General features: G+C 35.3%; 2 protein-coding genes across 3 annotated transcripts; both read right to left on the bottom strand.

The window, feature by feature from the left end:
- Positions 1-319: 319 nt before the first annotated feature.
- On the bottom strand, positions 320-14,570 carry LOC110018438. 2 transcript variants are annotated; one of them, XM_020715751.1, is made up of 3 exons: positions 14,143-14,570; positions 13,978-14,059; positions 320-754 (listed from the first exon to the last, which is right to left on the bottom strand). In XM_020715751.1, the coding sequence occupies exons 1-3, from the start codon at positions 14,377-14,379 to the stop codon at positions 594-596; spliced, it is 480 nt and encodes a 159-aa protein (XP_020571410.1). In that variant the 5' UTR covers positions 14,380-14,570; the 3' UTR covers positions 320-593. The 2 variants fall into 2 exon arrangements, with proteins under 2 accessions (XP_020571410.1, XP_020571411.1); XM_020715752.1 differs by having other exon boundaries at positions 322-754; positions 13,973-14,059; positions 14,143-14,565.
- Positions 14,571-23,946: 9,376 nt separating this feature from the next.
- LOC110018437 lies at positions 23,947-24,568 on the bottom strand. Its single transcript, XM_020715750.1, has 2 exons — positions 24,157-24,568; positions 23,947-24,073 (listed from the first exon to the last, which is right to left on the bottom strand). Exons 1-2 carry the CDS (start codon positions 24,391-24,393, stop codon positions 23,981-23,983), a joined length of 330 nt encoding a protein of 109 aa, XP_020571409.1. The 5' UTR covers positions 24,394-24,568; the 3' UTR covers positions 23,947-23,980.
- Between the last annotated feature and the right edge of the window lie 599 nt (positions 24,569-25,167).

The following is a 25,167-nucleotide window of genomic DNA, read 5'->3' as shown; positions in this document are numbered from 1 at the left end:
CATACTTCACAATTCTTATGTATTTACTTATACCTAAAATTTCATATTTACATCTATAACACATTGGTGTCAAACTTTTTTGCATTAAAATGTTTGTTTTCCTTTTAAAAAGTCAGTTAAAGTGATATTTCTGATGTGTTATTAAAAATTTTAGTGTTACGTATATAAACATGAGAGTTTAGCTGTAAGATATGTAAATACATATGCATTTACAAAATAATTTAAGAATTGAGTGGTATGTATGTAAATCTTCAATAAATTAAATACATGTGCAAGAACAATAAAAAGCTAAAGATTTAAGGATATCAAGATATTTCACGATTTAGGCAATCCCGAAGTCACCCCGACCTGCAGTTTGCCTCACAAACTTCGTGTCTCTCCGTAATGAAGTACCCTACGCCTCAATCACACTCTTCATGGGTGACTACTAACAATCATATTCTCCATAACTCTGAAAACTCATTAACAAGATAGAATCATCAACCATGGACCTTCACATGTTTCTTTAATTTCATATTTACCCTAAACAAGATTTGATTTTGCAGACAAATATAGTTCGCATCATAAGCATACTAACCTAAATAACAAATTTCTCAAGGAAAGGGAACTATGAACATAAGTTTGCACCATTTCTTCACAAGAGACAAGATACCGGAGGCCTGCTGTCTGATTCCTTCCGGTAGGCATTGCAGTGACCTTTTTGTCCCCACCACTCCGAGCAAGGAGCAGCCACCTCGCATACATAACAAAAGCACTGCATCACAATTCCTCAGTTACAAAATGAATGTCATGAACAATTAAAAAAAAACTAGAGATAAAACACAAATTTAGATGACAAATCTACGACGATAAAATTAAGGGCAAAAGATAAGAAGATTTACTATTCTTCATGTCTCCCCAAATTCATTACCAATACATTTGATTCTCCAACACTAAATATTCCATACACAACCTGGCTCTTGATCGATCAAGATTTGAATAGTGCTCTATACTCAATCATCTCTCAGGCTATCCAACCATATACCCGTCATCTCCCCACTAACTCTGAAATCTGGAATACTATTGCAAATAGATTGCAACCCACCACCAAATTTCACATTCAGCTAAAAAATGAGCCACACTACCTATCTAGGAACAACCAATCTATGACTCAATATCTATTAACCATCAAAACCTTGGTAGATAATATTTCTACTACCAGTGGACAGCTAGATCAAAAGAATATTATCCTACATACACTTAATGGCTTACTAACAGGTTATCGAACATTTAAAACTGTAATTCACCCTTAGTTTCAGCTAATGGATCTAGATGACTTTTACTCTCTCCTATGCAACAAAGAGATTAATCTTGTAAATGACAATATGAAAATAAAACAAAATCCCAATACATAGTTGGCTCTCATAGCATCTAGTGGCCGTCCCATCAATTCTACAAGGGGTCATGATAGAACTCAACACTCCTTTACATCATGGGCTAGAGGAGGTAGTTCTCAATCCAAAACTTCAGAAATCTATCAAATATGTAATAAGTTTGGTCACCGAACTAAGTACTTAAGTGCACTATCAGAACCAGGATTTTATTCCTCCCAAATAAGCATTGCAAACTACCGCACCTACCCGGGTACTGGACTTTGGGAGCTACAACACACCTTTCTTTTAATTTCAACTAACTCTAGGTCGTTGAGCCAAGAGATGGCTCTGATTAGGTATTGATTAGCAGGGGAAGTACAATCGGTTCCAGTCAAACATACAGGAGAAAGTATTCTGCTTACACCCAATCGTAAAATTCTCCTCCCGAAAATCTAGCACGTATCATCCCTATCTCATAATCTCTTATCCGTGCATAAGCTCGTCTCTGATAACAATATTGAAATCCTCCTTGATCCTGCAGGCTTCCTGATCACATATGCGCCAAATCCTGCCTCGGAGCAACAGCTCTAAAGAGAATTGGTTATATCTGATTTACTCCATTCGCGGTTCCCGCCCAAGCTCTTGCTACCTCTAAACAGCTATGTACGACATGACACAAAGGTTTGTGTTTTATTAGAGGCTTTGTATGTATAATGGATAAATTGGTTATTTTTAGTTTTTATTAAGATGTCCTAATTCTCATTTATTTATAGGAGGGATTAGAGTTGATTTAGTGTGTGAAGTTGTAATCCAATTTCATCCGTCTTTTCTTTCTCCCCACATGTTGATAGTGGAAAGCGAATTTGTGTTGAACCATGCAAAATCACATTGTGTTGATTGTTTGTTTTTTGTGTGATTTTATTTTCAGCATTATTTTCCACAACAATTGATATCAGAGCCAGATTTGTACGATTACAGTAAAGGTTGCTATGGATCTATGTGATTCCTGCGACAAGCGGCTGAGATTCCAATGAAGTTGCGAACACGAGGTAAATAGATTGGATGAAGTTGAGTTAAAAGATCTGGAGTCATGAATAATAGCATGTGGTCAAGTACTTCAACATTCACCAAGGCCATAGAAAAGGCGTTCATTCATCAGCCAGTTACACATCTCATCAAGATCAATGTGATGAGATTTGACGGAAAAAAGAACTTTGGCATGTGGCAATACAAGATTTTAAATGTGATTCTCTTTCAATCAAGAGAAAGTTCTTAATAGCGATGAACATCTTGCAAAAATGTCAAAAAGAGATTGGCTGAAGATGAACCAGAGTGTTTGTGAGTCTGTGACTTGATCCAAAATTGTTTATCTCAAGAGATTAAATATGGAGTGATGATGAAGACTTCTACAGAAAAATTATGAAGGACACTCAAGAATAAATATCTCATGAAGAGCGTGGAGAATCGACTCCATATGAAACGTCCATAGGTTTCAAATGAGACATGGCGTTACTACTATTGATGAGCACTTCAATGATTTTACAAAGCTGTTAACAAATCTATTAAATCTGGATAACGAGGTTGAAGATGAAGACAAGACACTTCTGTCGAATTTGCTCTCAAACTAGTATGAAAAATTCACAATGACTCATTCATGAGATCTTGAATTATGGCGATGAGACTACAATGTTGTTGAACCATAAGTTTCGTCTAAGGGACAAGGAGTCTGCGAAGATTGCGTCAACTAAGAAACTTACACTCCAATTTGATAGATCTGAGAAGAAAAGAATTAGACAAGGAAGAATTGTGATGGAGATATTTCTCAAATGCAAGACAAATTTCGTAGAGACAATCTAAGAAAAAAATAATGTGTTTTTTCTTTATAGATTGATCATCGAAAGAAATATTGTCAAAATTGAAGGAGAAGGGTAAGCGACTTTCCTCTAAAGCGAAAAAACCAATCTTATTGAGGAGAGTTGTGAAGAGGCAGATTCTGATGTATTGTCAAAATGAACATGTAGTTCATAAGCATCGCCACCTTATTGAAAAAAAAAAAAAAAACACACTTATATATGATACCTCTCACACACTTATATATGATACCTAAAACACACTTATATATGATACCTCTCTTCTACTCAATTTTTGACACCGAGATGGATGACATATTTTGTTCCATGTTCACATTGTCATTTGCAAGGTAGATCTCATCGTTGCATAGGAGAGAGTAAAACTAGTCCAGATTCATTGGTTAAAGTTGAGTGTGAATTGTAGGTTGAATGCTTGATAATCTGCAGGAAAAATATTAAGTGTGTATAGATAAAATCATGTTAATCTAATTGTCCAACGAGAACAAAAATATTACTTACCAAGGTTTGTTAAATTGATAATATTGAATCATACATTAGTTGTTCATTAGGTGGTGCAGCTCGTTTTTGAGCTAAATAAGGTGGGATAGTTTATGGGTTACGATCACTTTGTAAAAGTGTTCCAAATTTCAGAGGTGGTGGGAGGGTAAAGGGCATATGGCAGAATAGCCTGAAAGATAATAGAGTATAAAGCAATGATCAAATTTTGATCGATCAGGAGACGAGTTTTGTATTGAATATTTAGTGTTGGAGAATGACTTGTATTGGTAATGAATTTGGGAGCAAATCGGGTGTTGCCATCTAGGAACCCTAAGAAATCATCGGCAAAAAAAATTTTAGAATCTAAACTCTTTAAATATGATAAATATCAGCTACTGGTTATATTTGAGAAAGGTATTTTATGTTGATCATAAGAAATTTGAGTGAGAGAGGAATAATTGTGATTTACATTGGTTCTCAGAGGAATATCCTTATGTGCTAGAAGTCTGACAGTAGGCCATTACTGAAGGAAAGACTTCATGAAGATGGAGCAGGCTGCCAAGATGACTAACCTAAATGGTGTTGGGATGGAGGCTTGAGATTTTTTGATTGATTTACAACCAAAACCACACCGCGGAAAATACCCCAATTCGAGAGATCCAAAACAATAAAGTAAACAAAAGAACACAAGAAAATCTAGAAAAAAACACAAATATTTAATATGGAAAAGCGTGAGAAATGGAAAAAATCACGAAACAGATAACAATTCACGCTTCTTCCTCTCTTGATCTCACTAGAGATAGTACTCGCCCAAATCCACCATCTCGACACAGACGCCGCTACACACCAATTACGCACTGTCGAAAATACACCGCAAGAGAGTGTAGTAATCATTCATGAAACAAGGGCTTAAATCCCTAAATGCATACAAACTGTTCAAGAAGTCGAGACGCCGCTCCCAAGCATCGCCTTTCCACTCGCTTGGGTTGAAGTCATGAACATGGGCACTATCGTGCCTTGAAATGTGTGCATGGTCACCGCCCTCTCTGGATCCAAGCACGGGGGAGCCCAAAATTGGCATCTAGGCGCCACCCTCTCTGGTTCCAAGCACCTGGTTGCCCCTAAGGTGAGCGCCCCCTTAGGCAGTAGTGTTGTTGTTGGCTTCGTGCAGGCTGCAACTGCTATGCAAACAGGTTCCACATTGAACAATCTCTCACTTGGAGACTGATTGTGCATCAACATCTCTCCTTCATATCTGCATCTTCATATATATCATCTTCATAGTGTCGTACTGTGGCTCACCTCCAGTCTCAACCATCCTGAACTCCAACTGAAGCTATGCTTACCTTGAGTTTCTCAAAAATCGCTACCTTAGTCAACATATCCGAAAGATTCTGAGCTATCTGCATCTTCTCTAAGAAAATTGCCCATCTTTTAGGAAAGTACAAATAAAGTGATATATCGACTGAATATAATGTCATAGCATGAAAAGCGGCATTTCTTAGTCAGATGAATAACACTCTTACTGTCACCATGAAGTTTTTCAATCATCTACTCCTTGAACAGTTCCATCATAAAGCTCTATAGCTAAATCATCTCCTTGTCGGGCTTAGTTATAGCAATGTATACGGCTTCCATAGTTAAAAGTGCAATAATCTTCTACAACTAGAAAACCCAACTCATCGTTGTGTTCCCCAAAGTGAAGATATACTCAACTTTACACATACCATCTATATCCTCTACCAGATCTAAATTTATATAGCGTTGTAGATCAATCCCTGCCCTGTTGATTGTTCCCCTCAAATATCTGATAAACCACTTCACCACCTCCAAATTATGCTTGTCTGGATTGCCTGTGTACCTGCTAACCATTTTCACTATAGGTGCAATATCTGATCTTGTATATAATAAAGCATCCATCAAACTTTCAGCTGCTAAAGCATATGGAGTTCTCCCCATTTATGCTTGCTATGGTTCAAACTTAAATAATAGATTCATAGATAGCATTAAATGATTACATAAATGGGTGCAAACTGATTTTGACTTACTAATGTTGAACATGTGTAGGATCTTCTCAGCATACTCTGTCTGAGACACATTTAGGGCCCATTTGGGGCAGCTTAATAGTGCATTCGGCGTTTTCGGAATGCCGTGGTCGTGTTTGGAAAAGGTGTTCGTGACTGCGGTGGCATTAATCGCGTAATGTTTTATGCTATAATCCATCGGATCCTTCGCCGCTCCTCGCCCCCTGTGTTTTTGCGTTTAGGAATATCTTATTACCCCGCTGCCCCTTCGATCCCGTCTCGCGCCCCCTTCGATCCCGTCTCGCGCCCCCTTCGATCCCGTCTTGCCCTAGATCTACTATCAGTCTCCCCTCTGTCGTCTCGCCCTCTTCGCCGCTCCTGGACCCCTGCGTCGTCTCTGCTCCTAGATCAATCCTCGATCCTATGCACCCCTTGAAATTCTTTGCAATATTTCAGGTATCGTTCGTCTGATTATCATTTTAGAAGTTTTGATTGTTGCCTGGGATTGTTGCCTGGTATCGTTTGTATGGAATTGTTTAGGGGTTCGAAATTGTCTCTTATCTCCTCATCTCTGCTCCTCGTCAAGGGTTTTTAACCTAAAAATTTTTTCTTTGAAACGTTCCATGGGATTCGGGATCCTCATTTTGGTTTTTAGTATTTGGGTTAGAAACGGTTTTTACCATTGGAGATATGCTGTCATTTGAAAGATTTGGGATCCTCATATTAGCATTGTTGGTATGCAGAGAAAAGGTCCTTGTTGAGTGATATTTTGTTTGATTTCTATTTGACAGTGTTGAATGCTGTCATGCGAAAGATAGAATGCGTTTAAAATGATCTTTAGCTGTTCTTCAAGTACACAATTGTTTTATTTAAGTACACATGTAAATATAATGATTTCTAACCCTATCCAACAAAACTGAATAGTTGCAATTCACGGGACTCACGTTGATGCCCGACTACCCAGCCAGGACAAGGTGGCTTATATCGGCAGAAGTGGTTCACCAACTCAAAATGTCATGGCAGTATGTGACTTCAATATGTGTTTCACATATGTTATGGCAGACTGGGAAGGGAGTGCACACGACAGTCGGATCTTCTCCTTTGCTACTAAGAATAGATCTCAAGGTTTTCCTCATCCGCCTTCAGGTATTTGTTTTACATTTTACATTTAAAATTTTTATATGTAGAAATTTTTATATGTAGGTAATCATTGCTAATAATAATGTTGTACTTCAACAGAAAAATACTACTTGGTTAATGCTGGATACCATATGCAGAGAGGTTATCTGAAGTCATTTCCAGACACTAGGTATTATATCCCTGACTTTGAACGATTAAGTGACACAACTCGTGGAAGGAAAGAAATTTTTAACAAACGTCACTCTTCTTTACGTGGCATAATTGAAAGAACTTTTGGGATTTGGAAGAAAAAATGGGTCTTAATACGTGATATGTCATCATATTCATTTCAGAAGCAGATGTATATTGTGGTAGCAACAATGGTGGCAACAATGACACTTCATAACTTTATCTGACAGCATCTTTCACGTTCAGATACGGACTTCAGTATGGCTGATAACGATCACCTGAATATATTTGAAGAACTATCAGATGCAATGATTGGACCTTCAGTTCCTGAGGAGGACAATGACTATAGTGAATTTGAAGTTAATGAAGTTGAGGGTGTGGTTGAGATGACTGCACTGAGGGAGTCTATAGCGGATGCTATCTATGGCAGCTAATCCACCAAGTTTTTCTTCTCTTTGTACAATATACAGTCATTTTGCAGTATTTTTTTGTCTTTTTTTTATAGATCTGACAGTCGAATTTTTGGTTTCTTTTTTTCACAGATATATCATCATGACTTCTAGGATTTCAGTGACAGATAGATTTGTTTTGTGCTAATGTGGACTACCTGTTCCGTTACTTACGTCGTGTCAACCTCATAACAGTGGGAGACAGTTCTACGGTTATCGCAGAGGTATTTCAGCTCGTTGCGGTTTCTTCTGATGGGCCGACACTCCCACCTGTTACACTGCTAGCAGTGATGGGAATACGGTGTTCTCCCAGGTTGATAGTGCAGCTGAGGATCGACGTAGTACGAGTTTGAAATTGAATATTTTAATATTTCTCATTGTAGTTGTACTTGTCTTTATCATTGTTTTATTTTTTCTGGTATTAATGAGAGAGTGAGAACTGTATGTCATAGTATGAAATTCATCTATGGTGATTTTATGTTTTTGCACTATATGCTTATGTAGTACCAATAAGCTATTCTGAATAAGCTGCCACAAACAGTTTTACCAGACAGAGGCAAGAATGTCATTTATACAGCCATAACTACCAATAAGCTATTCTGGATAAGCTGTCCCAAACAGCAAACTAGATTATTCTAATAATCTGCAGATTATCAGATTATTCTTCTTATCAGCAGATTATAAATAATCAACAGCTGCGCCAAACAGACCCTTAAAGTGAATGGAGAAGTACCTGCACTTATGTCCCTGCCAATTCTCTCCCAAGGATCTTATTGATTGAACCTAAATCCTTCATCTCAAAGTCCCTTGATAATTGCTCCTTCAAGTTTTTGATAATTGCCCCTGTAATGAGCATTTCATCTGCATACAAAACAAAAAAGATAAAACAATTACCAAAATTATTATGAATCAATGGTAGTCTGTTTGACACTTTATGTACTCATTTTCTGACATAAATATGTCAAATCTCATATACCGTTATCTTTGCATCAAGTCACGGATGGCTTTTCTTCAACTTGCAGGCCAAATCTTCTTTCCTTGGAACCTCATAATCTTATGGTTGCACCATATAATTTCTCTTCCGGTCCTCTATGTAAGAAAACTATCTTTACATTCATATGCTTCAGATTTAGATCTACCCCTTCGACTGAACTCAGCACAACTTTGATAGTTATCATTTCCCTAAGAAAATATCTCAATGTAGTTCGCTTATTTATTCTATTAAAATCCCTTCATAACAAGTCTTGTCTCGTAATGTCTATTACCATTTGACTATCTTTCAACCTATAGACTCACTTAGTGTGCAGTACTCTTTTGCCATTTACTAATATTGTTAAATCCCATGTACGATTTGACATCATGACTAAATCTCGTCATCCATAGTAAACTCTCACTCCTTTAAATCTTCAACTTGAGCAGTCTTTTCATGGTGACTTGGTTCACCACTATCAATTAACAATAAATAGTCTAAAAAAAGAGAATACCTTTGGATCAGTCGCATGACTCTATTGGACCTCCAGACTTCAGTAGCAGGTGATTGAAAAAGTTTCAGTGTTTAATCTGATTGAGCACCTGTCATTTTATCATCCTCAAAATCATTAGTATCTTCTATCTCAACATATTTGAACACTTAAGTAATTGATTTGCACTCTTGATTTCTATTATTATCCTTGTATATCACTATTTTATTAAAAATAACATTTGCTCCTGATGAACTTCTAATTCTAATAATCCCAGAGTTCGCACCCAAATTCATCTGAGTCATACCTAATGAAAATGCACTTGATAGATTTATAGTCAAATTTACTCCTAAACCCTACAACAACATGAACATATACAAAACAACCAAATATCTTCAAGTGAGATAGATTTATATATTTGTCACTCTGGGCCTCTTCATATAAGTCTTCCTTTAAAGGTACTGATGAACCACAATTAATCATATAAACAACAGTGTTTACTGCTTATGCTCAGAGCAACTTTGAAAAGCCCGTATGCAACTTCATACTTCTGGCACACTCTGTGACGATTATGATCATGCACTCAAATACTCCATTCTGCTGTAAAATCCTTGGAATAGTGAACTCATGTTTGATGTCTTTTGATGAACATAATTCATGAACCTCTATTCATGATACTTGTCACCATAATCTGATCTGAGACACTTCAGCCTCAAGCATGATCATTCTCTATCATTGTCTTTCATTTCTTAAACACCTCAAATACATTAGATTTATGCTTTAAAAAGTATTCATACCTTCCTAATCTGATCATCTTTGAAAGTGACAAAATAGTGGAAATCCTCAATTGACTGAACTGGAGTAGAATCTTGCACATCAACATGCACTAACTCTAACTTCTTTGACCTCACCATTAACCCTTTTCTAGAGAAAGAAACTTGCTTTTCTTGTCATAGATATAATCTTCGCAGAAATCTAGATCAACAGATTATAAAACCTGAAACTTACTCTTTGAAAGTAGGAGTTTCATACCTTTCTCGCTCATGTGAATAAGTCTGTGTTGCCAAAAACCTGTATCAATTTTAGTTTCAACCATATTAATGAATTTTTCCATCTTATTAATCAAGTTAAGAGTGTCTTCAATGTTTCCCTAAGCGATCACCATTCCCCCCTAGTCACCTTTCACGAATCACCTATCAAAGTAATCACGAACCCTGCCTTTGTCAATTAGTTCACCGAGATCAGATTTCTTTTTAGACTTGGAATATGTCTAACTTCATTGAGCTTCCAGATTGTATTATTTGGCAATTTGATATCAACCTCACCCTTTCTTACGATAGTACAAGTCTTGTCATCTACAAATTAAATCTTCTCTAAATCACTCAAAGTGTAGTTTTTAAACATCTCTTTATTGAAGCATGCATAAAATGAAACACATGAATCTATTATCTAAGATTTAATACTGACTAAGAATAAAGCCAGGAAGTCGCATTGGATTTTGCATGAGAAGACAATTGTAGAGAAATTCTTTTATTGGCCTTAAACATCAATCTTCCTTAGAGCTTTACAACCTTTCTTGAAATGACATTTCTTCCCGCAATTCCAACATTCACATTTGTCATTTCTTTTTCTTGACCTAGGCTTTCCTCTATTGGACTTAAATTTGTTTATGTCTGTATTATTATCCAGGTTCCTTTTTCTATTCTCAACATTTAGGGTCTGTTTGGGGCAGCTGTAGTTTATCCAACTTATACAGATAAGTTGTTTATCCTGATAAGTAGTTGATCCGAATAAGTTGTCTAATTGTTTGGTTTTTGCGTTTAGGAAACAACTGATTTTGGATATATGATCATTCTTCCCCTGAAATAAAATTATAAACATATACCAATTTTAAGAAAGCATAAGTAATAGTTGGCATCCTTCATGAAATAAAATTATATGTAAATACTCATTTGCCGGTGGGAATTGTGGCAGCTAAAGGCATCGATCGAATTTGCTTTTAAAAAAAAATTATACCTTTAGGAATGAAGCTCTGGTGAGACGTCAGATTTCTGTTATTTGACCTTTAAGAAGACAGACCTGGTCTGTCCACTCTTCAGAAGATAAATCCAATGTGCCTTTTTGGCCCCTCAGTGAGGTCAAAAAATGCACCATAATTCTAACAAAAGAGGGAGAAAAATCAAATTAAATTATTTTTATGAGAAAATTACCAATCAGAAAGTCAATGCAACAATTATGAATGCTCACAAAATTAGTTTCTCTCTTCCTATATTCAAACAAATTACCTGCAAACCAACATTTGCACTCAAAAGATCAATTTTATTGCTTCTCGAAGAGAAAACAATGGGCTTATCAAATGAGACGAGAGGAGACGAGAGGGGCATCGGTGCGCAGGACGGAGTCAAGCGAGTCCTCATAGAGAGGAGAGGCGAGGAGACGAGCGGGGCTTCAATGCGGCAAAAAGGAGTCAAGCGAGTCGCCATAAAGAGGAAAGGCGAGTCGAGCTTCGCTCGGGAGAGGAAGGCGAATGAGCGAGGGCAGGCCGTGGGGCATACGTGAGAGGGAAGGCAATGTCTTTCGCTCCATTGAAACGCGGATCACGGGCTCCTACCCGTGATTCACGTTTAATAGAAACCTCTGAATGACGTTTCTAAAAACACCACTAAAACACATTAATCAAACAGCCGATGGCGTTCTCAAAACGCCTCCGCTGTGAATAAGCTCTCCCAAACGCACCCTTAACACAACTTAAAAATTCATCATTCGCTGTCATCTTGCAAACTGCTTCATTCAGCATTAACTCCATGATATCATCGAAGTTCAACTTCATATTACTTGAAGAGTTACTCATCCCAGTGAACAATCTATCACAAATGTCTAATGAGGAAGATAGAATTAACAATACCCTAACCTCGTCATCAAACTTGATGACCACAGAACACAAGTGGTTCATCACAGTGTTAAAATTTATTAAGTGTCAAGCCATTGAATTACCATCCACCATTTTTATAATGAATAATCTCATAATCACAAAAACCTTATTTGGCGCTGAAGGTTTTTCATGCATCTTTGTCAGTGCCATTATGAATCTACGGTAGTTTTCTCATTTACTATGCTGAAAGTAACAGATGATAAAAGTGAAAGAAGGATCAAACTTAGGGTTGTTCGATCCAGCACTTCTATTCCTCCAGAGTCATCTATTCAGACTTTTTGATCATTCTTTCCAATGGCAAACACATTTTATTTTTATATAAAAAACCTTCTACTTTCATTTTCCAGAATGTAAAATTCGATTCATTTAACTTCTCCACATTGTACTTCGCTTTGACAACCATTGCTCTGACTAGAATCAATGATATTAAGAAAAAAAGCCTCGCATTGAAAACTTAAGATTTGATTGATTCATAATCAAAATCACAACGCGCAAAACATACCAATTCGAGAAATCTAGAGCAATAAGTTAAATAGATGCATACAAATAAATCTAAAAAAAATAAAAAGTTTTAGCATGAAAAACCCCGAGAATGGGAAAACATCACAAAGCCACACCACATAAAACTTTTTACTGTGAAAGGCAGATATTACAGAATTACATAACTCAAATCTACTCTCTACACCACTGAAATTGCAATGATTTAAGCTCATTCCTCTCTTGATCTCACAAGAGAAAACACTGGCCGAAATCCACCATCTCGACACAGACGTCGTTCCACGCCTGTTATGCACTGTCAAGAATACACCACGAGAGATATGGGTATAAACAAGTTGAGTGGAGCTCAGGCCACCCTCGGCTTGAGCTTCAACTTAAGCTTGATTAATTCTATTGAGTTTGAGATTAATTCTATGTGTTCAATCCAGCTTGTTTACTATAAAGAGAGAAACTAATATTAATTTAAGGTAGTGTTATAATAAAATGATAAATATATTGAACAATTAGGAGAATAATAATAATAAATCACTTAATATAAAGTACAAAATATTAATTTTTTAACATTTTTAATACTTTAAGGATAAATTCTTCAAATTTAAAATATTTTTAGTATTTATAATAATTTTTTTTAAAGAGCTAACTCACGAGCTAACGAGTCAAGTCGGGGCTAGCTTCAGCTTGGTCTGTTAGCTCATTGAGCTTAGTTTGGGAGCCACTTATCAAGTCGAGCTCGAACCAGCTCACGAGTCGGCTTGGCTCACTTGTATCCCTTGCGAAAGAGAGTAGTAATCTTTCATAAAACGATTTCTTAAATCCCTAACAGCGTACAAACTAGTCCTAATGCCAAAGTGCCACTCCTGGGCACTACCTTTCCGCTCGCTCAATTAGATGTCAAGAATCTGGGCTCTGTCGCATTCAAAATGGGTTTCACCCTCTTTGTATTCATCTGCAGGGGTGCCTGAAGTTGGTGTCTGAGTGACACCCCTTTGGATCCAAGCACCATTCTCTTTGGATCCAGGCGCGCCACCCTGATCCTAGCGCCTGGGCACCTAGGTGCCCCCTTTGGTGTTGGTGTTGCAGCTGGCTTCATGTAGGTTGTGACTGTTATGCCAACAGCCTCCGCACTCAAATGAAGGATGACAAATTTTGTTAGGGATTTGCAATGGATCTTGAATTAGCTTGAACATGGCACAATTGTAATTACCTAATCCATACCCCGGTGGCAAAACTTTTAATATCAGAATACTAGAACCTTCCTACTTCTCTATAAATAGACAGTGGTGTACCCTTTATGAATTACTGAAATACAGAGAGACAGCAACATATCCTTTATACTCTTCTGCTTCTACTTATTCAATTACCGCTTCCATCATTGCTCTAAATATTAAAGATTTAAATGTTATTTGTGTAAATATGAAAGTGTAGATATTAGCTATGTAAATGTATAGAATAATGTTTATGTAGGTAAATGACTCTTATCAATCCATACGATAAAATCCAAGTCGCTAAGTATAACAAGAGAAAAAAAAAAGCAGCATTTATACCCATACCCAAACTAATTCCCAAACTATGTAAATAAATGGACTTGATCAAAATCAAACCTTGCTGCAATAGGTTTCATGTCTAGTTCTGCTAAAAGGAAAGTTGCCGCAGAGATGTCTTGGATGTGGAAAATCCCTGAGAGCCACCTATTTCGATCACAACCATTAGAACAACTAAAGAATAACATAAGCCAATAGTGAAAGAGGACTGTTCCCTCCGACGAACTCACATGCCCCTTCTCGGAAACAATGGCGACGCCGTCGTCGTCGGAAGTACTGATTACAAGCTTTCTGGTGAAATCGATTGCATCGATTTCATAGCAATCGTCGTCGTAAGATCTGATTGCAAGCTTTCTGGTGAAATCGATTGGATCGATTTCATAGCAATCATCTCTGTCGCTGCCTTCTTCCTTAACTTGAGGAATAGCTATTTTCACGATCTCTTTCTTAGCGTCTTCCTCCTCCATCTTCGAATCGAAAGCAGCACCGAGTCCCAAATGAATGGGCGGCCGTTCGTCGGAACTTATAAAATAAAGAGTTTACAAAACGGCCCCGCGGACTTGAAAGGTCTCATTAATTAAATTTTTATGCTCTCGAAGAGCATTGAGTAACCTCCTCGCGCTGAACGAAGGAGTGTGCAGTAGATACATAGGAACTTAGGTGTTAAATATGGAAATACATAGGAATTGAGTGGTATGTATGAAAATCTTCCAAAAAGATTGCGATACAACATAACACTCAATTCCTATATATTTATATATCTAACACCTAAATTTTGCATTTTATATCTATACCACTGAAACATTTCATATTATATCAAAACTATCATCATTTATCGCATATATATTATGCAATTCTTATATATTTATGTGGTATCACTTGAAATTTTACATTTACATGTATAACACTCAGAATTTTAATATCTCAGTTAAAAACACTCCATTATTAAACTTCTTAAAAGATAAATATATTATTTCATAGATATGTTTATGAGCCAAAGTGTGATAATTATAACTATCAAATTTTAAGTGTTAGGCGTGTAAATACGTAAAAATTGTGTGGTATGTATGCAAATTTCCCAATAAATTAGTATTAATAATTAATAAACTATAACTGGATCTAATTTAGCCAGAATATTTTGAACATTATTTAACAAATAATTTATGATTCTTCTAATATACTTCAAAATTCTCACACTTACATTTTTATCATATCATCATTCTTTCTCCTAAGTTAAGAAAAAAAAAATCCCAAATATACCCTAATCACGTCAAATAAATAAGAGGTTTTTAAATGGGCGGACCCAAATAGACCATTTTATATATTCCGCACCTAAACAATGTTGTTTACAATAAAAGCACCCGAAACCCCCCAAATAGCCACATAATACGTCTTTGTCCCTTTTTGTCTCTTCTTCGCTTCAACTCAGTTCGTGGGAGATGTCATACGCAACAACGTTCTTCAAAGACGTCATAGCTAGAGCTTGCAAGCCCTATACTCGACTCAAGTGAAGCCCAAACTTTGGATCTATTTGTAAATCACCTTTGTGGATGGTCAATTTAGGTGAATCCCTAGCTTTTATTTTTTTTTTAGTGTTTTTGTTCTTTTTCATATGTTTGATTTTAGACCATAGAAGAAGACTTATCATGTTTTTTGTTAGTCAAATTTCCGCTGTCAATATCTTCATACACATGACTTGAGAACATGTTAATACATAAGAATTGAGAGGTATGCATGTAAATCTTTCTTATTTATCTGAAATGATCATGTTCCTATCTTTACATGTGAAAGAGTATTCCATGTTGCTAGTCTTATTATTATATGTACCACCCAATTCCTAATTATTTAATACCTCAACAAAAATACCATCAATTTTAAGTCTTAAAAAGAGAAGTGTATATTTTCATGCATAGTTAAGGTTGAATGTATGTAAAACCTGAAGTTTATGTTTTAGTCCTGTACAATTGTATGCATGTAAATTTTGAAACTAATTATAATAAGGCCAAATTTAGTAATTGCCGGAAAATAAATGTGCCTACCAAATTACTTGATGCTTCTATAGACAACTTTACATTGATTTGAACGTTATGCTTGTAAATATGAAAGTTTTTGAGTGAGATATGTGAATAATGAATGCACTATAATATTGTGTTAGGTGTCAACCTAAGCAATATTTTACATATCTCACACCTACACTTCCATATTTACATACGTACCACTACAACTTTGTAAACCTATGCATAAAAATGTGTATTTGACCTTTAAAAATTAGAAGCATAACACGCAAAACCCAAATGTTTAAATTTCGGTTTGAGAACTATTGAGGCTATGTTTGTGTGTGTGTGTGTTAATTTTTTTTAGAGCTGCATAATTATGTTTTTCAAATCATCTATGATGTCCTGATATGTAATTTATCATTTTCTTTAAATTTATGCTAATTTTTATTGATTTATGGCTTATCATATTGTAAAACATGTGTTCAACACACTCATCAAGTTCCCAAGGCAGTAAATTTCCCAAAGTATTTTGTAAATACAACTTGTAATGCACGATGTTTACAGCCCATAAAGGTTGCAATTATGGGATAAAATTTTATAGTTGTCCTAGATATTGTGCAGAACTTGATTACAACTTCTTCAAGTGGATTGATGAAAGAGATGATGCACCATCCGACAAAGAATACTCCGAGACGAAATACTTTTGAGAATTTATCTATAAGAGGAATCATGAGGACAAAGAAAACACCGATAGAAAATACTTTGGGAATTTAGATGAGAAGAACTAGAAGGAATTAAAATTCTTGATTTAAATACTAATAGTATCACATTTTTTAACCGTTGGAGTTGTTTTGTTTGTATTAATGTATCTTCCTATTTGATCTACAATCAATGTATTAAGAAGTATGGATGTAAAAGGCCAAAGTTGTAAAGGTAATGTTATATTGTGTCTTTTGTACAAGTATTGCACTATCATGTTTGAGTTTAATCTAATGAAAATATTGTGATTTATGTAAATTTATGTGAATATTAGATTGGAAGTTATGTTAAAGTCATAGATTATGTGTTGGTTAGCTATTAAATAAAAGTTGATAGATAACAAATAATTTGATTATCAAGAGTTTTCAGGTGTAAATAGCGCACTAAAATCAAATGTAAACAACATTATTGAAGACGAGTTTACCTTTCATTGGAATGACGTCATCTAATAACTGTCTGCCTTATTACTAAGAAACTTGAGATGGACTCCTCGAGTAGTAAGTTATGAATTTGGAACTTGCAATACTATGTTCACCTTCATGCCTTTCTTGACCAAAACATTTAAGTCATTCATAAGATAATGTAATGTGGCCAACTTTAAAGACATTTTCTTAACAGCAAAATTAATAATCAGAATCAAGCATACTAGATATAAAAATTCAATTTTTTACACTAGTTGTTGAAGAATAGCACAAAATATAAAATTTTATGCAAATATGGATTGCAACTAGGTGTTGAAATATAGTGTAAAATTTTCTTTCCACCCAAGACATATTTGATTCTATAATATGCATATAAAAGTACTAAAGACATTCATCCATTTCAACTATGTCCGAGTCTTCCCTTCGAATGGGCATTTTGCCCCTGAAAATAGGGTTACTTGTTGTGGGTGGAGCATAGAGAGACAGTTTCAACTTGTTAAATTTACGACATTTATAGACCTAAAAGATTTTGCATGTAATTTAGTGATGCCCCCAAAGTCCGCAACGGCTGCATTTATGAATATTTGTTTGTCTTCTATTATTATTTTTTAAGCAATTTTTAAATCTTTTTTTTTTCATCATTCCTATTGGCCTCAATGTGTTTGGCACACCAACATATATGCCCTCATCGACTTTTCTCTATCCTTCTTTTCCTAAAAAAGTTGAAATAGAACCTTTGCAGGTCATCCTATACCGACAAGTTCAAAATTAAAAATTGAAAATAGTAACATAAAATATAGATATTAGTAAACATTAAAACAATAAATTCAAAACTAATAATATGATAGCTGGAGTGAACATAGCTATGCCACAGAGGGTGCTCCTGGAAACCGATAAATACTATTGTATGGATGCACAATAGACCAATTACTTGCCAAACTTAAGTTCTATATAAGCATTATGTCTACCATTGTTACCTTCGACCTCAGCTCAACGTGGTGTAAATTCCCTTATAAGGAAATGGTCTTTCTTCGTGGTTATATATCAAATGTAGTCTTCAGCTTAGGAAATTAATTCCACTTTCCAAGCAGTTGCATCTCTCTTCCTTCAGTTTTTTGTTGCATGAGCATAGCTCTAATCATGTCAATTAAGTCAACAACAGGCTTATTTTGGGCTTCTAAAATCCAAGAATTAAATTATCTGACATGTTATTTGTATTAGAATGATTTCTTATCTCAAAGTTAAAATCACTTTTATGCCATGTGTAAGGTAAAGCAAGCAATTAGTAGTGCATTTTCGAAGAGACACTACAAAGTTCAACTATCTTACCATCAAACTCGGGTTGAGTGTATGCATTAGCTGCTTACCATACGAGGCTTTTAACCATATGACTATCATTACAAAGAAAATATTTCTTCAAAAGCTTCCAAAGATGTCGTAAACAAAATTTTATACTCCGCATCAGAAAAAACAATCTTAATGGCCTCTCCCAAACCCTTCTCCATGTTTGACATAAAGGTCATATGTTACAAATCAAACCAAATAGATGCTGACACCATTTCCAAGTAATTTTTTACTTAAATTCTGCAACTATGAAGGCTAAAGTGAATAAACAGTTATCACTATCTAATGAAATTGCAATTAGTAAACCACTCCGATATTTTAACTTCAGATGAAATGCATCCATCCCAATCAGAGGTATGCAACCTGCTAGGAAGCCATCAATGCAAGCATTAAAACTTACAAAAAATCTTTTTAAGGAATAATCAAGACTGTTACAAGTGTAAGTAATATATGATCCTGAATTTCTGTTAATAAGCCTGGCTTGTAAGGCGGATACTTAAATTTAGTTATCATATGCTGATCTAAAAATATTGTTGTGAGCTTTCTCTCGTAACTTCCATAACTTTATGTATTTTAATGATAAGTCATACATATTCATTAACATGTATTTGATATTTTTAGGAATGATATCAGGATTCTTTTGAACAACATCTTCAATTTACCGCACCACCTAAGATGAATTTTTCACTTGTTACCCATCTTATTCACCTCGGGGCATAAGTGAGTTACATAAAATTTTCTCACTTCAAAGGATGTATCATCTGCTATAACTGAAGTTCAAACTCTCCAAGGGCATCCCCTATGTGAACATATGACTATAACTCAACATTTGTTAAAAGATTGATTTTCACTCCAAAATTATTCTTAATGACATAGGGTCGGAGATAATTTTCAAAAGCAAGAGAATCATTAAAAATAACACCAACCACAAAATTTTCAAAATCTCCAAAATTGTTATTATAAATCTCAACTCAACTTCTCCTCTTTGAACTTATACTCATTGCAAAAGCATCAACATCACTTGCAAATAAGTTTTAATTCTTTGATGTAACTCCAATAATATGATAATATTATTCAAACTGGTGCCCACTTAGCCAATTACAAATCTTTTTAATCTCCTCTTCTAATGAATGAAGATTCAATGCATTTTCTCGAATTTTCATAGTTCTCTATTTATCCCCATTATACTTCTTCCTTTCTAGATTTTTGACTTAGTTCCACTATCCACCAAACTTAAAAGCTATAAATAATTGTTGATTTACATTAAACATATCCAAAATTTGAAATGATAGCCATTGCATCGCAATAAACAAAATCAAGGCTAGACAAACAAGTAAAACATTTCAATGATCTATCTTTGGATTATAAAAATTAATTTTATGAAAAGAAACATAATTCTCTCCATGTTCTATGTTCATATACATGAATAAAAAGTGATGAAATCTCCTCAACAACCTTAAGAGATAATTTAACTGCAAAAGAGTTTTCATATCATCTTGAATTACAACAATATAAGTTAATATTTTCTGTAATAATTTATTTATATAATTTCATTTACGTGAAGCTATTATATCAAAATCTAATGCACGATGACTAGTTTTGTAATTTACTTGTTGCATCAAAAGCTAATGCAAAACTATTGCATTCCTTTTGGATGATGAGATAATTTAAATTTCTTAGAAATTTGTGGAAGAAAAATTACTTTTTAATGGATGGAATGTTCCCAATGCAAAACTGTTACATTCAAAATTACATTACAGTTCATTTGTAATTACATAAGAATTGTGTTGTATGTTTGTAAATGTCTCTAAAACTTTAGGTGACATTTATTTTTTGAAAGAAACATTAAACTTTAATATGTAATGTAATCACAACAATTACTCACATAAATCTACAACACAATTCATGTATCAAATGAAATTTGAATATATTAAATCACACATGTAAATTATCAAAAACAATAAATATTCTTATTAACTCAATATCTTAATATTACCCATCTTCTTTAAGCATCAAATTACAGTCACTTTATCTAAATAACTCCAACAATACTATTTACTTCTTCAATGAAGGAATGCTACACATCCAAAAATAACTTTATGCTAACAAAAAATAATTATGCTCTGAATCAAGAATACTAAACTGCAAATATTATAGGGAAGAGGAGAAAATGAGTTACAGATTGATTGGCTTCAGGGACCTAGTTCCTGCTACACAATACTAATTACTACTCCAACGAAGGAAGGTTATACATCCAAAAAATCACTTTTTCATATTTATTTAGACAGTTCTTTCATAATGATACCATTTAGAGGGTGGCTTTAGGATCTCAGTTATTTATCTATAAAAATATGTAATAAGACTGTTACAATTTTCCCTTTCTAGAAATAATATCTTCATCTTTATGTTTTCAATCAAGGAAATCTCCCATTTCAATTTATTTTGTTACCCACAGAGCCTTCAATGATAGTCTTACATTGAATTGTCAACTAGTCTTGTGAGGTAGTGGAAACAGATCATACAGCTTTTATAAATGTTATCGCTGGATAATTTTTATTTACACAAAGTTGGGGTATTCGGCTCCAGTAAGCTTTATTTGTTGATATAGAGGAATATTTCACATATTTACATGTTAGTACAATCAAGATGTTTCTAAATACTGAGAAGAGCAATTAAATTGTTATCCGCTCTTCAGTGTGTTTAAACTTCCATCTTTTTCCTTTTTTTTTTGAGTTTGTAAATCAGTTGGAGAAATTTTGCTTAAAAAATGAACAATATATTGATTAGCATCACCTAATCACAAATCTAGAAAAGTCTCTTCTTCTCACCATGAAGTAGAGTAAATAACACCAAACAAAAAGCTATTTGATGGATGGAAGAAACTATCAAACTTTGAAGTCAGTGACTCAATCAATTCACCCAAAATAACACCATTATGATTGAGCCTTCTCAGGAGACTCCCAAAAACAAGGCGGAAGTGAGGTCATATCGAGAAGTGAGGTCATACCTATTTCGACGTAAGTTTTTCTTCTAACGTGATTCCTCCTTACAACGCTAGTCAAAGCATCTGCAGTGAGATGCTCTGTAAATGAAACAGTGATGGCTTCATTTTTTTTGTTCACGAAAAACCTCTCTTGTGTGCTGAGTTGAAGTGAAGAAGACGGAGGTAGACGAAAGGCGGAATACGCGGTTATTTTGGGGTTTCTGGTGCTTCTATTGTAAATAGCAATATTTAGGTGGAAAATATATAAAAAGGTCTATTTGGGGTGTTGCTGATGTAAAAATCCCTTATTTATTTGATGTGATGTGGGTATATTGGGGATTGATTTTTCTTGTAAATTAGAGGAAAGAATGTTGATATGATAAGAATATAAGTGTGAGAATTTTGAAAAGTATTAGAAGAATTATTATTTGCTAAATAATTGTTGAAAATATTCCATCTAAAATAGATTTAATTGTTTTTTATTAATTATTAAAACTAAGTTATCGGAAATTTGCATACATAACGCACAATTTTTATGTATTTACATGCCTAAAACTTAAATAGCAAACTTTTCAATATGTCTCTTTCCACTTTCTAACATGTTGGTATACAAATTGTTGGTTTGGTCTTCTTTAGATGTAACTTGATCTCCTTGATTGAAACCCTAACAGAGATGGATTTAATCATCCTCAGTTACATCACTTTAACACAACGGATTTAGAAACATAAGTGAAATTATTCACCCATCCAAATCATCTTTTAACAACATGGAACCGAAAACTCAAGAATGTGAAACAGTAAGGGTGCAGAAAATAAAACACTTTTTAAGAAGCTGAAAGAACTTCTATACACAATGCAGTCAAAGATAAAGGGACACTCATCATGAACAAATGAAGACTTGCAAGATCACTTACATAGCCCTGGGGTTGAGGGATTGGTTGCCTTAGTAAACAAGAGTTGCTTGCGTACAACACTTGAAATCTGCTAATGATGTAAGACCTATTATAAGTTGTTTAGTTAGAGATACTCGGTGGCGTTAAGTTATATTAAGACAGAGTTGAAAGCAAATCCATTAGGGATATAAGACTCATCCTAGATTGTATAATTAAGGATGCTCGACAAAGTTAACATGTATTAGAATGGAGTCTCAAGAAGAATCCATTAAGAATGTAAGACTCGTTCTAGGTTGAATAAAAGGAGCATTTGCTCAATGGTATTAACATGTGCTAGACGAAGTCGTATGAAATATATCAAAAAAATTTGACCTATCCAAGGTTGTTAGTCGAAATTTCTTCTTGCGTCTGTAACCTGTGATAGAATAGGTCAAATAGAGTCACCTGGGATTGACTAAGAAAATAATGAGGTGTCAAAAAATATTTTGTGTTTTTTGAGACTAGGCGTAGGTCGAAATGGCTCATATTCTTTCTTGGAAATACAGTTGCAACCATACTCAAGAATGAAGTTTGAAAACATGCTAGTTGTAGCTTCTGAATTAATTGTCCTCTGCAAGTGCATTTTCCACGTGAGCTTGTAAAGCAGTTCATATATCATACCTTGAAGAAATCAGTGTTTGATCTAATTGAAGAGCTATAGCACAGTGAGGGGCGTCGAGGAAGCACGATTGCCCCTAATCTGGAAGCATTTTTTAAAGACTTGATGTCTGAATGAAGGAGTAAAATAACTACCCTATCACATTCATGTCTGGGACGTTAAGTTGAACTATCTTTTGAGACTATAGTGAATGTTGCCCCCATCTTGAAAGTAATTTTTATAGACTTTCTGTCTTAATAAGATGTGGGAAGACTACCCCATCATAATCGTGCACAGGACGATCTTTCAAGATTGCAGCGAAGCTAACACTCCCAAGCACTGCCTTTCCGCTCACTTGGTTTGAAGTCAAGAATCTGGGCTCTGTCGCATCCTAAATGGGCATCTCCCTCTCTGGATTCAAGTGTTGGGGCGCCTGAAGTGGGTGTCTGGGTGACACCCTCTTTGGATCCAGGGACCACCCTCTTCGGATCTAGGCGCCACTCTGATCCTAGCGCTTGGGGGCCTGGGCGCCTGGGTCCCGCTTTGGTGCTGGTGCTGGTGCTGGTTTCCTGTAGGTTGTGACTGCTGTGCAAACAGGCTCCACACTCAACTGAAGGATGACAAATTTTGTTAGGGAATTGCAATGGATCTTGAATTAGATTAAACTTGGCACAATTGTAACTACCTTATCCATACCACGGTGACAAACTTTTAATATCAGAATATTAGAACCTTACTAATCCATAAATGGACAGTTGTGTACCCTTTATGAATTACTGAAATGCAGAGAGACAGCAACATATCCTCTATACTCTTCTGCTTCTACTTATTCAATTACAGCTATGTAAATATGAAAGTGTAGATATTAGATATATAAATGCATTAGAATAATGTTTATGTATGTGAACGACTCTTATCAATCCATACGATAAAATCCAAGTCGCTAAGTATAACAAGAGAAAAAAAAAAGCAGCATTTATACCCATACCCAAACTAATTCCCAAACTATGTAAATAAATGGACTTGATCAAAATCAAACCTTGCTGCAATAGGTTTCATGTCTAGTTCTGCTAAAAGGAAAGTTGCCGCAGAGATGTCTTGGATGTGGAAAATCCCTGAGAGCCACCTATTTCGATCACAACCATTAGAACAACTAAAGAATAACAGAAGCCAATAGTGAAAGCGGACTGTTCCCTTCTACGAACTCACATGCCCCTTCTCGGAAACGATGGCGACGCCGTCGTCGTCGGAAGTACTGATTACAAGCTTTCTGGTGAAATCGATTGCATCGATTTCATAGCAATCGTCGTCGTAAGATCTGATTGCAAGCTTTCTGGTGAAATCGATTGGATCGATTTCATAGCAATCATCGCTGTCGCTGTCTTCTTCCTTGGCTTGAGGAATAGCTATTTTCACGACCTTTTTCTTATCGTCTTCCTCCTCCATCCTCGAATCGAAAGCAGTACCGAGTCCAAATCAAAGTGCGGCCGCTCTTCGGAGCGAATAAAGGGCTCATAACCCGGAAAAAATATTCGACTCCTGAAGCAGGCCAAATTTTTTAGGTCCGGAGTCAGCACATACGTATTCGTCTGCGGGTGAGATTCACGGAGGAAAACAAAAAACAAAAAAAACGGACGTAAAAAGAGCTCCTGAGGCACAGCTCCGAGTCCACTTCATATGCCGACACCTGCAAGCAACATGAAAATAATAATAAAAAAAACTAGTGTGGAAGAATATTATTCTTGTATTATTCTATATTATATATGTGTTATTATGGTGTTATTTGTGTGTTATTGTATTCTGAAAATATTCTCGATATTATGATAACACAATAACACATCAATATCACCACAATAATACATGAAAAATGTGAAATAACACAAGAGAAATATTCTTCTATATTATCGGGCCGGATCACAAGAAAGCGTGCATATTTTCTTGAAATCACGTGTTCGCATATGAGTGGACTCCTAACGTAGCTCTACGTTAAGAGTCCGGATGTAATATTTTCCCATAACCCGCTACTTGAAAGGTCTCATTAATTTAAATTTGTATGCTTTCCAAGAGCATCAAGTAACCTTGTACGGGACGCTAACCTTGTAGGGGACGGAGCTTTGATCTCTACTCCAATAACATAGCATCAATTAGGGCTGTCAAAACGGCTCGTTAAGAAGCTCGTGTTCGACTCGTTTTGGCTCGAAATACTATTCATCTTAATAT

The sequence above is a fragment of the Phalaenopsis equestris genome, unplaced genomic scaffold (genome assembly GCF_001263595.1).
Source record: "Phalaenopsis equestris unplaced genomic scaffold, ASM126359v1 Scaffold000022, whole genome shotgun sequence".
NCBI lineage: Eukaryota > Viridiplantae > Streptophyta > Magnoliopsida > Asparagales > Orchidaceae > Phalaenopsis > Phalaenopsis equestris.
The sequence above is the reverse complement of the archived record's forward strand: the minus strand, read 5'-3'. Positions and strand labels throughout refer to the sequence as shown.